Below are 12,607 nucleotides of genomic sequence, written 5' to 3' on the forward strand. Positions count from 1 at the left end.
GGGGCTCACTCACTGGTAGGGCCCCCCTACAATGGGCAAATTTGATGGGGCCCTAGGAAACTGCCTAGTGTGGTATATTGGTAAAACCGGCCCTACCCCCCACTCCCACGTGACTCCCGACCCCAATGGCATCTGGCATTACTCCCGTTGCTCCAACATGCCCACCTCCTCCATTGCTACAACATGCCCACCTCCACCATTATTGCTCTACCCCTCACCCCGCCTCCTCCCCACCTCCTTCTCTTTGCCCCCTCACTCCCACGTGACTCAAAACCCCAATGGCATCTCGCCTGCCACTGCTCCTGCTCCACTCCCCCATTGCTCCAACATGCCCACCTCAACCACTATCGGCCCTCCCCCATCCACTATTGGCATTCCATTGCATGCAAATTCTCCATCTACCCCACCCCCATTGCCACTTCCTCTCACCCCATGCCCATGCAGCGCCACACCACCCCCTGTCCACACACACACACACACACATACACACACACACACAACACATTGTCCCACCCTCAAATTGTCTCCCACCCTTGTCCCCTTTGCCCCCCCCCCCTACTGCCCATCCCTCGTTGCCTCCACACCCTTGCCCCTACTCACCCCCATCACCATACACTCCCTCCACTCCTGCTGTGCTGTGCCGTGCGTGCGTGCGTGCGTGCGTGTGTGGGTGGGTGTGTGTGTGCTATTGTATGAATTTTCTGTAAAGCGGCTTTGAGTACCTAGAAAAAGCGCTATATAAAACTGATCTATTATTAGTAGAATTATTAAGTAACCACCCCCCTTGCCCCCCATTCTCTTCCCCCCTTGCCTCCCATTCTCTGCCCCCATCACCCCCCACCCCCTCCAGGCGAACATGATGACGTTGGCGGAGCACATCATCGAGGCCACCCCGGAGCGCATCAAGCAGGACAACTTCTCCCCCGCGGACGCCGCCACCGTGCCCCTGGACGCCGCGGGCTCCGGGGTCAGCAGCACCATGAGCTGGCTCGCCAGTTACCTGGGCGACGCCGAGCACCTTCCCAGCATCATACACCTCCGGTGAGATATTGCACCTCGTTATCCACAGTTGCAACAAGGGGCTATCCCAAGCAGTCCAATTGGGCGGGTAACTGCAACACTGCAATGGGCGCCGCCATTACTGTTTGGGCAGCATTTTCTGGTACTAAGTCCTTCAGCAGACTAATGGGCAGCCGAACAGGAACTAACAGACCGTAAATCTTGTGGTAGCATGAAAAAAACATTGAAATGGGCGATGTTGGTTGGCAGTACCCACTACCAGGCACCAGTTACTTTAGGCCATGTACACATTAAAGGGGATGCATGTCAACACACTTAATAATGCATCTGTTTGCACTTCCCGTAGCCTACTTATGCACTAATATTAAAATCCTGTCTCGCATTGTGGTGTGTGTTGCGAAAACAGAGAGAGTTTGAAAGTACAATAATGTAGTGTGTTTATGTTATGGCCAGATTAATATGGCCTTGCCGGTAATTCCCAGCTGCCAGTTACAGTACATTGATTTCTGATTGACTTTAGTCAGCTCTTTACTCTTCTTTATTCTAATTTATTCTGGGACTTCAACAACATTGTGTAGGTGTAATGGTCTCTTGTGGTTATTATTCTATCTTCTGAAACGATGCGCTGTTATTGGTATTTAACAGAGAAACTTTGGTAAAGCCAGTTAAGACTTAGTCATTGCCCTTTTATTTTAATAACAACTGACTTGACTTAAAGGGGTTAATTGGTGGGAAGGGAGCTGTGAAGGAGGTGTGCTTTGTGGAGTATGTATGAATTATATATATGGGGGAAATAAATGACTGGACCGTAAAGAGATCAATTCCTCGTTCTGGTTAATTGCTGTAAAAGTCACGTTACACTTTAATGCGCTGAGGTGAAAGAATTGTTTCCATAGCTCCATGTTAAATCGGAGCACTGTCTATTACCTTCAGAAAACCTTAACTATGCATGTTTGATTGGATGGAGATACAAGTACTTAGGAGCAGACAATTTAAGATCTAATAGAGTTGGTATTTCACACGATAAGGTTACGAAGCTATTAAAGCTTAAAAGCAGTCATTAAAAGCAAATCCATTATGTCTGTGCCCACCACTGCATTCCTTGCATAGTTAAACATGAGCATAGAGAAGCTCACATATTAATTTTGTGAACTGTACTTTGTTTAATGGCTCTATGTTACATGTGATGAGAAATACAGTACGTGGCCCTGCCTTGGCCAACCAGTAGGGCACTCGTCTACCATGCGGCTGACCCGGGTTCGATTCCTTTACCGGCCCTTCCCCGTCTCTCTCTCCCCACTTGCTTCCTGTCACCACCTTCACAGTCCTATCATAAATAAATTCAAAAAGACCAAAAAGTATCTTTAAAAAAAGAGAAATACAATACGTATATACTGCAGATGGGCTACCTAATATTGCAGTAGCCAATAGTAAGTGTACGTGTTCCTTCATTTCCTCAAGGACTATGAGTATATCCTTACTCTACGTACTCTGCTCTACTTTACTCTACTATACTCTACTATGAGTACACACTTTGCGACATTGTACAAACAAATGTTGCTTGCCGTTCATTTTGATTCTACAACCGAACTGAACACCACAATTTTGTATGTGTTTTTGCGTGTCTGTAACCCACCAGGTCGCTGTACAGCGAGCCCCTGACGCCCTCATCCAACCCGGGCCTGAGTCCGGGAGGGTCCCCCCTGCACAACGTGTCGCCCCTGGAGAAGCCTGCCGCTGGAGGAGGAGGAGGAGGAGGAGGAGGGGGAGGTGGTGGAGGGGGAGGTGGAGGAAGCCTGCCATCCCCCGCCGAGTGGAGCGAGTTCCTGAGCGCCTCCAACAGCAAGGTGGAGCGTGACCTGGCCCAGCTGACGCTGTCCGACCCCGAGCAGAGGGAGCTGTACGAGGCCGCGCGCCTGGTGCAGACCGCCTTCCGCAAGTGCAAGGTACCGCCACACGTAACGCCAGGGTCTCGGGCAACGGTGTAGGTTTGTCTTTGAAAGTGGTGGGGGCATTGATATGGCAAATTGCCTGGGTATGCTACTTTTTCCATTATGTTTGTGGTTGGGGCCTGTTTAAAAAGTGGTATGGACATGTCCCCCAACATCCACACCTAAAATGACAACTTTCCAGAAATTACATGTTGTGCACAATCTCAGGTACTGTATTCGTATTCTGTGTGTGTGTGTATGTGTGTGCGTGCGTGCATGCGTGCGTGCGTGCGTGCGTGCGTGCGTGCAGCACACTGTAGGAGTGTGTATATGTCCATGTTGTGCAGTGTTGTGGTGTTGTGTGTTGTGTGCGCACGTGCGAGCGTGTATGTGTGTGTGTGTGCGTGCGAGAGAGAGAGAGAGAAAGAGAGAGAGAGAGAGAGAGAAAGAGAGAGAGAATGTAAGAGAGAGAGAGAGAGAGAAAGAGAGATGTTGCTGAGTGGGCAAATCTATTTGATGACCAGGAAGTGAAGTGAAGTGTAGGTGAGGAGTCCAGGGTGTATGTGTCATCCGCACAGCTTCTCTCTCTGCTATTTTATTTAGTAGCTACTTTGAAGGGGAAAGTTGATGCGCAGTGTTCTACAAAACAGACACACACACACACGCACACACACACACACACACACTGTGCAGACTCTCAAACAGCAACTCTCTCTCTCTTACTCTTTCTTTCTTTCTCTCAGAGAATACAAACCGGCGTGCACACACATACACACACGCACACAAACACACTCACACACACACACACACACACACACACACACACACACACACACACACACACACACACACACACACACACACACACACACACACACACACACACACACACCGTAAGTTTCTCCAGTCCTCATGGCTCACGCATGGGAAAGGTTGCCAATGAGAGCCTGCATCCCTGCATGGCCTGGCTTAAAGGAAACGATTGCGCCTACTGTGTACTGTAGCCTCTCTTCTCCTCCACGCTGCTCTCCCCTCCCCTCCTCTCCCCTCCTCTTCTCCACTCTCCCCTTTTCTCCTCTCCCCTTGCCACCCCAACCACTGTGGTATTGCAGGCTATTGCGGATGGAGCCTGCAATGCCACGCTCGCCTCTCCCCTCCTCCTCCTCTCTTCTTCTCTCCTCTCCTCTGCTCTGCTCTGCCCTCTCTCTTTCCGTCGCCAGGCTTTGTGGATGGATGCTGCTACTCTGTCCTCCTCTGCTCTCCTCTCCTCTCCTCTCTTCATCTCCTCTCCTCTCTTCATCTCATCTCCTCTCCTCTCCTCTCCTCTCCTCTCCTCTCCTCTCCTCTCCTCTCCTCTCCTCTCCTCTCCTCTCCTCTCCTCTCCTCTCCTCTTGTCTGCCCTGCTCTCTCTCTCTCTCTCTCCTCTCCTCTTCTCTCTCCTGCTCTCTCTCTCTCTCTCTCTCTCTCTCTCTCTCTCTCTCTCTCTCTCTCTCTCTCTCTCTCTCCCTCTCTCTCTTTCTCTCGTTCCCTCGCTCCCCCCCTGCGGTCTTGCATAATGACTTTCCACATCTCAAACTGTTCCCTGTCCTTTCGGGGCATCTGTTCTCCAGCTCCTGCCAGGTGACTCGGAGCCGGAATGCTGGCACGGCCCTCGGAACTGTCTATCTATCTGTCTCTCTCTTGCTCTCCCTCTGTCGCTATCTCTCTCTCTCTCTCTCTGTCTTTTGTTGCTATCGCTCTCTCTCACTCTTGCTGTCTGCTCTCTCTCTCTCTCTCTCTCTCTCTCTCTCTCTCTCTCTCTCTCTCTCTCTCTCTCTCTCTCCCTCTCTCTGTCACTATCGCTTTCTCTCTCTCTCCCTCTCTCTTTCTTTCTCTCTGTGTGCTTTAGTCTGTTCCTAGGTCTCTCTTCCAATCTTTCCTCTCTCTGTCTGTCTGACTTTTTTCCTTCTCTGTCTCTCATATGAGGTTACTTTTTCTCTCACTCTCATTCTCATTCCCTTTCTCTCTCTCTCCGTCACACTGTCTTTTTTTACCTCCCATTGTCCCTGTCTGTCTTACACCTTGCAGCACCTCATTAGCTCTCTCTCTCTCCCTCAATCTCTCTCTCTCTCTCCCTCAATCTCTCTCTCTCTCTCTCTCTCTCTCTCTCCCTCTCCACCTCTTCATCTATTTATGTATAACTCTACATGTCGCCCCCATCTGTGTGACCCTCCTCTCTTCCAATCTCATGTCTCCGCCATGTATGTGTATCTGTCTGTTTCTTTCTCTCTCTCTCTCTCTCTCTCTCTCTCTCTCTCTCTCTCTCTCTCTCTCTCTCTCTCTCTCTCTCTCTCTCTCTCTCTCTCTCTCTCTCTCTCTCTCCAAGCCCTCCTCTGCAGTTCCGGTGTGTGGGCTTCTGAGCTGGATGATGTCCGGTCCTGAGGAGAGGATTGACGGCAGGAGAGGAAGGTGACCGGCTGTGAAATGTGAACCTACTTCCTGCTATCTACTGACCTTTGACCTCTATGTTCCTTCCCCCCCACAGGGCCGACCGCTGCGAGAGCAACAGGAAGTGGCCGCTGCCGTCGTTCAGAGATGTTACAGGAAGTATAAACAGGTATGTCCACAACCCCATGAATCCCTGTCTGATCCCTGTCTGAACACACATCCAATCCACATCCAATTCCTTGACTTACATGTCTACACCCCCACCCACCACCCTATAACAGCTCCAGAGCAACTGACAGCCTTTGGCTGGGCCAAGGGCAAAAAACATCCAAAAGGGCCCTCCACTCAATATACAATGTCATGGGGACGCAAATCTGCCCCCTTTATCTAGCTGTGCCCAGGATCACAGAGCGGGCATGAACCCCTCAATTCTGTATCCTCACCTCACCTTCAGGTCTCCCTGATGTCCCAGTCACCTCTCTGTGCACATCTGAAATGCTCAATGACTCCTTAGTAGTAGTAGTAGTAGTAGTAGTAGTAGTAGTAGTAGTAGTAGTAGTAGTAGTAGTAGTAGTAGTAGTAGAAGTGGTAGTAGTAGTAGTAGTAGTAGTAGTAGCGGTAGTAGTAGCGGTAGTAGTAGTAGTAGTAGTAGTAGTAGTAGTAGTAGTAGTAGTAGTAGTAGAATCAGTGGTTAACAGAAGCAACAGCAAGTCTCAAGGCGCATATGAAATGTTCAATGATTCAATTGTAGTAGTAGCATTGAGAGTACTCTCAATGAGTAGTAGTAGTGGCGACAGCAGCATTATACATAGTGGTTCCTTAAATTACAATCCTTAAGGAAAAATAAAGTACTTTTGACCTACTCCACTACAGGAATCGATGAGTAGAACCTCACAAAGCCCTACTTTCAGCCATTTCTAGCATACGTAAAAAGAACAATAACTGAGTGTTCATATAAAACAAATTCTGTAACATGTTGGTCTAGAATCATCTGTATGGTAGATGTTACAGAGTTAGTTTTATATGAACTCTCATAACTCACTCAGTTATTGTTATTTTTATTTATGACAGATTGCACTGCTCTGTTAACCCATATAAGCCCAAGGCACCTGCACACAACACCTGCTGAATGCCTAAGCCATATTTTGGGAAAAGGTGCCCTCAGCCTATAAAAACCTAAATATTTCAGCCTGCGAAGCACATAAAAACATGAAATAAGTTGCAAAAAGAGAAATACCAAGGCATCCTCGTCTATCAAAATGAAAAGCCTTTTTTCAGCATTTTTCCATCCAAAGAGCACCTCAAATTATTGACTGTTTGGGTCCAGGAAGCGCTCCTATAACAAACATTTTATGAAATAAGTTGCATTTAAAAGCTAGGACCCTCATCTTGCATCAGAATGTGTTTATTAAGCTCTAACATACCCACATTTTCAACAACAAAAATCAAATCTCAAGAGCCTGAATGCAGTGTCTTGCTTTGTGCCTAGGTCAATGCAGCATATACACACAGCATCAGGCTTAAATGGTTTAACATAGAAGGTCAATCAATCGAGTGCTCTTCCAATGTGGTCCCGAGACACGTTCCCATAGACCCAGGCCTTACGCACCACGAACCATCACTGCAAGTGTGTTGAGAGTGTATCTTTGTGACTCTCTGGAGTACCATTGGTTCCTGCACTTAGAGCTGTACACCTGCAGTCAGATCACTCACACAGGCCACATCATTACCAGGCATACAGTAGTTGACAGTCGGAGAGTAACAACCACCTCCAGATTTACAACCCAGGCAGTTGTTGTTGTAGATGTACTGTTTTAAAGAGTTCCTGGCTAGTGACGCACGGCGATGAGTAAGGCAAGCTAAGGTAAGCTGCCTTTGTAGATGCATACCGATTTGAAAGAAGCTCTTCCCTCATTTACCCTCCTGAAATACGCACGCACATGCACGCACACACATACAGTACGCACGCATCATTCATCCTTGCCTTTTTTAGACTTTTGGTTTCTTAACCTAATCTTATAGTCTCTCATTGTTCCCTATACTGTATGCCACACTTTCACGCACACACAAACACATGCACGCACACACACACACACACACACACACACACACACACACACACACACACACACACACACACACACACACACACACACACACACACACACAGACACACGCTCACACACACACGCTCACACACACACACACACGCTCACACACACACTTTGGCAATAACAAGCTATGTATTTAATAGTAAAGGCTCTGCAAGAAAGGGTGAACCCCACAATGCTCCTCAAGTGGCACTGCACTGTAGTGTAGGCAGTAAGACCACTGCTGTTATGTGAATCGGTGTTGGTTTCACGTGGCAGTGTGTTGCCCTGTGTGCATCCAGCCTGTCTGCACCTTGGCCACATTCATTTTAAACCCCCTGAAGGCACTGGTGTAATGTAATGCAAGTACTTCAGTCCCCCCTGCAAGCTACCAAGAATGGGCCCCCGAACGAAAAAAGAGGGCCTAATATCATGTGGAGGCGGCCCGTTTCTTCAAGTCAAGGGGTCATGTGGGGCCCCCGCCTCGTATGGGCCCCCCTGCCTCACGGGGGCTGCGGAGGTATACTTAACGCCCCTGTGCAAAATGCAAGCCTCCAGGATGTTGTAGTCATGAATGTTTCATGTAGCCTGCATATCTATCGATCCTCTGGGGTTTGGCTTTGGATACTTAAAAAGCTCTTCCTGAGAGGGGCCCGAGCATGTTGTTGTGTATTTCAAACCTTATGTGTTAACTTTTATGTGGCGGTCGGTGCCTCTCCCCTCATCTCTCATCTCTCTCTCTCTCTCTCTCTCTTTTTTACAAGCTAACATGGATAGCCTTGAAGGTAACATCTCTTGCCTATTGTCTGTCCGGTTTATATTGCTCCTAAAAGCATGTCCCCTGTTACAAGGCTGTCTACTTTGACTCTGTTGATAACAGCAATAAGTCATTTTCCTTTTCACGTCCCTCCTCTGCTACCCTCTCCAAAACCACCTATCACTCTTTCCTTCTTCCATATTTCACGCCTCAATATCCCCATGTCACTCGTTCACCCCTGCAACCCAACCCACACCAGGGATGTCAAATCAGACCAAGTCAGCCGGATATGGCCCGGGGAGTCCTTTTATTTGGTCAGAGACATCATATCAAATGTGTATTTGGCCCACAAATGCCTCTTTTCCACTGCAGGTCCTGGTAGATCCACAGCTCCACCAGCCGCCACTTCTTGCTTTCCGAATAGGCACGATACAGCTCAATCGGAAAGCAAAAAGTGGCGCCCAAGTCACGTTGTGTCGAGCTGTATGCCTACCAGAAAATCTGCAGTGGAAAAGAGGCAATACTGTACACCATTGATGTATAGCGCAACGACACTTGAATATGAATTTTTGTGTGTCAGAGGAATGTGAAGGGGCCCAGGCCGATGAAACAGCTCACACACACAATACAACAATACAATAAGTGAGTGTGTGTGTGTGTGTGTGTGTGTGTGTGTGTGTGTGTGTGTGTGTGTGTGTGTGTGTGTGTGTGTGTGTGTGTGTGTGTGTGTGTGTGTGTGTGTGTGTGTGTGTGTGTGTGTGTGTGTGTGAGAGAGAGAGAGAGAGTGTGTGTGTGTTAACTATGAATATTAAGTATATGCACCCCCAGTCCCAATTATTTTAAATAAATACTGAGTTCGGCCCATTACTTTTTAAATTTTGGGCCCCAGTCAATTTGAGTTTGACATCCCTGTCCTACACTTTCACCTTCACCTGTGCCTCCTCTTCCTCTTCCATCCTCCTCTCTGTTACTTTCATTCTTCTACCATCACCATATTTCATCTCTCCTCATCTTTCTCTTCTCCCTCTATCTCCCTTTCACCCTCCCCCTTCTCTCTTATATACCTGTCAGTCTCCTACTCCTCCCCTTCCCCCTCTCTCCTTCTCTCTCTCCTTCCCCCTCTCCTCTCCCTATTATCTGCTGTGTTTTGTCCCTACCTCTTCTCTTCCTCTTTACTCTTGCCCTCTCCCTCCTTCCCTCCCTCCTTGCCATCTCCTATTTCCTTCAGTCAACGCTCACTCTGCCGCCTTCATTTCCTCTCTCCTCAACCCTCACTCTCTAACCCTCTCCGTCCTCAACCCTCCATATTTACGTGGCAAGCCATGTTCTACTAACTAAAGGTTAGAGAGTTGGTTTGAAGGTCAGGGATTAACACATTTAAATGTGGTCCTAACCATGAGGGTATGTCAGAAGTGCCCGTGTGCGATGTACAGTACCTTACCCACATTGTTCCAGGGACTGTAACTCATACCCTGCAGCAATTTTTCGTAATTTGGATACAAGTATCAGCTGGGGGGGGGGGGGGTGCTGTGGCGCATCACGTAGACACCTGTATTATAGTTGGGGACCCAGGATCAGGCCCGGACTGGGTCATTTCCCAGCCCTACCCCATCTCTCTCTCCCATTAAAGGGGTATGTCACTATTTTGGGGCTTAATACAGTTAAAATTGTTGGCTTGTTTTAACTGTATTAAGCCCCAAAATAGTGGTATACCCCTTTAATGTCCCCTTGTATCTTTACACTGTCCTATTATTTAAAAAAGGCGCTAAACGCCCCCAAAAAAGCATCAGCTAAGGGAAATGCAACGTACATTGCTACCGTGTCTCATCTCCTCTCCTCTGCTCTCCTCTCCTCTCCCAGTATGCACTTTATAAGAAGATGACGCAGGCCGCCATCCTAATCCAGAGCAAGTTCCGCAGCTACCACGAGCAGAAGAAGTTCCAGCAGAGCCGGCGGGCAGCCATGCTGATCCAGCAGTACTACCGCAGCTACAAGGAGCTCGGACGCCAGCGGCCGCACCGCCGCACTGCCGCTCTGGTGCAGCACAAGCTCAGGTGAGGGGGGAGCATTGTTATTTACATGACATTACATTGATATTACATTGCATTAGGTCAGGATGCGGATCATGCAGGCCAATTTCAGTTCTCAACACAGACTACAAACTATACACTTCAATTCTGGCACTTGAAAAGATTCTCCCACAGATCATACACACAAACCCAACAGGTTTCGTCCTGTAAAGACAAACTCATGATAACATCAGACGGACATTATGCATATTGAACCATATTCAAGAGAATAAATTAGAAGCCGTTTTAGTTAGATTACATTAGGTTACATTACATTATTATTATCTTACACCACCTCCCTAGTGCAGCACAAGCTCAGATGAGCATTGTTATCACATTGCATTGCATTACATTGCCATTGCATTCCATAATATGGATATTTTATTACATTATCATTACATTACAAGCTCAGTGTAATAGTTAACCAGTTGCCACCGCCGCCCTGGTGTACCTAGCTTAGGTGAGGGAGAGAGGGCAGCATTGATGTTACATTATTATTACATTACAAGCTCAGTATAATACTTACCCAGTCATCACTGCTGCGCTGGTGTAGAACAGTCATCATGGTAAGCGGTTACAGCGTCACGGTAGGGACACATACACGCGAATTTGCGAACTTTGCCATTCATTCCTATGAGAGAGGCGAAGGCAAGCGATGGCGAGGCGAAGGCAAGCGATGGCAAGCGAACAGGAGCGAAGCGAAGCGAAATTATTAAAGAAAGTTTAATGTTATGCAAATGAGGAGCGAATTCGCCTGCCACGGCCCAATCAAATCAACAATATAGCTGTTCCATTCCATTTGATTCGCCGCGACGACCTGATGACGGTTGGATTTCGCCTCTCTTCGCTTCGCCTTGCTTCGCCTCCTATGTGTCCCTACCGTCAGACTTGTGGCCGAAAGGTTGCCAGTTCAACTCCCGACCCTCCGTGACTGAGGTAGCCTGAGCATGGTACCATCCTGCCGCACTGCTCCCTTGGGGTGGCATTGGGGCCTGCCCCCTTGCATGGGTGCGGCATAAAGGCAATTTCGCTGCGTGCAGTGTGCACTTGTGTGCTGCGGAGTGCATTGTCACAATGACAATGGGAGTGTGAGTTTCCAAGATGGGCTTTTACTATACATGGGTTCTCAATTTTTGTTTTCCCCTGGCTGCACAACCCTGGCTGCGCACAACTCAACCTCTGATTGTTGGAAACCGTTGTCTGTCGAAAAATGAGCTCACATGGTTGGCTGCCGGTGTCTTGGCCCTCCTCACAACACTGTGTTCATAAACAAAAAAAAACCATGTATACAGTGTATTCAGCACCCTTGCCTCCTCGATAAAAGTCCTAAGCGGTGGCAACACTGTAGTAATTACCATGTGAAAGCTTTTGCCCTGCGCTCCGCCCGCTGCATGGCACAGGAGCGCTGCTGCCAGCTAATAAAGCCAGGCTCAAACTACACGACTAGCAATTGTGTGTCCGATTTTGGCGTCGGGGTGCACCGCACACTAGAAGAGAATCGCAACTGTCAATCTTGTCGCTGCTCGCAGCCACCGAGACAATGCCCGACGTTCTATTTCCAGTCGCAAATATCAAACACTGTTTGATTTCTACGATTTGCGATCGGCGACTCTTTGAGCTGCCAAAGTTCTATATTAGAACGTCGCTCACGACGAGGAAATCTTTCCCGACAATCACTTGCGATGGTCCTGGGGGTAACGTTCCAGCGATTGTCGTAAGGGGGGTTTTCAGCCAAGAATCGGCGCGATAGTTGTGTAGTTTGAGCCAGGCTTAAGGAAATGCCTCTGTCTGTGTGCATCTGGTGGTGCAGTGCAGCCTGGACATTCCTGGCAGGAGATGATTAGTGGGGCACTACGGCTAGCCACCACCGCTAATACTCTACCCCTTTCTCTCTCTTTCTCTCTCTCTCTCTCATTCTCTCTTTCTTTCTCTTTCTCTTTCTCTCTTCCGCCCCCCTCTCTCTCTCTCTCTCTCTTTCTGTCTCTCATTCTCTCTTTCTTTCTCTTTCTCTCTCTCTCTCTCTCTCTCTCTCTCTCTCTCTCTCTCTGTCCTTACTTTCTCTTTTTTACTCCTCCTTCTTTCATTTATTCTGTTCTTCTTCATTTTTCTCTGCTCTCCTCTCCTGTCTTCTGCTCTGCTCTGCTCTCCTCTGCTCTGCTATCCTCTCTCCTCTCCTCTCCTCTCCTCTGCACTGCTCTCCTCTTCTCTCCTCTCCTCTCCTCTTCTCTTCTCTTCTCTTCTCTCCTCTCCTCTCCTCTGCACTGCTCTCCTCTTCTCTCCTCTCCTATCCTCTCCTCTCCTCTTCTCTTCTCT

General features: G+C 48.3%; 1 protein-coding gene across 1 annotated transcript in view; it reads left to right on the forward strand.

The window, feature by feature from the left end:
- camta1a (calmodulin binding transcription activator 1a) overlaps positions 1-12,607 on the forward strand; it is a 1,011,609-nt gene that overhangs the window by 994,586 nt on the left and 4,416 nt on the right. Inside the window, exons 22-26 of the mRNA XM_063208398.1 lie at positions 851-1,041; positions 2,660-2,966; positions 5,476-5,547; positions 8,233-8,253; positions 10,086-10,279. Of these exons, the coding sequence (XP_063064468.1) occupies positions 851-1,041; positions 2,660-2,966; positions 5,476-5,547; positions 8,233-8,253; positions 10,086-10,279 (785 nt within the window). The remainder of the gene's footprint in view (positions 1-850; positions 1,042-2,659; positions 2,967-5,475; positions 5,548-8,232; positions 8,254-10,085; positions 10,280-12,607) is intronic.

Source organism: Engraulis encrasicolus, chromosome 10 (genome assembly GCF_034702125.1).
Source record: "Engraulis encrasicolus isolate BLACKSEA-1 chromosome 10, IST_EnEncr_1.0, whole genome shotgun sequence".
In the NCBI taxonomy this organism is placed as follows: domain Eukaryota; kingdom Metazoa; phylum Chordata; class Actinopteri; order Clupeiformes; family Engraulidae; genus Engraulis; species Engraulis encrasicolus.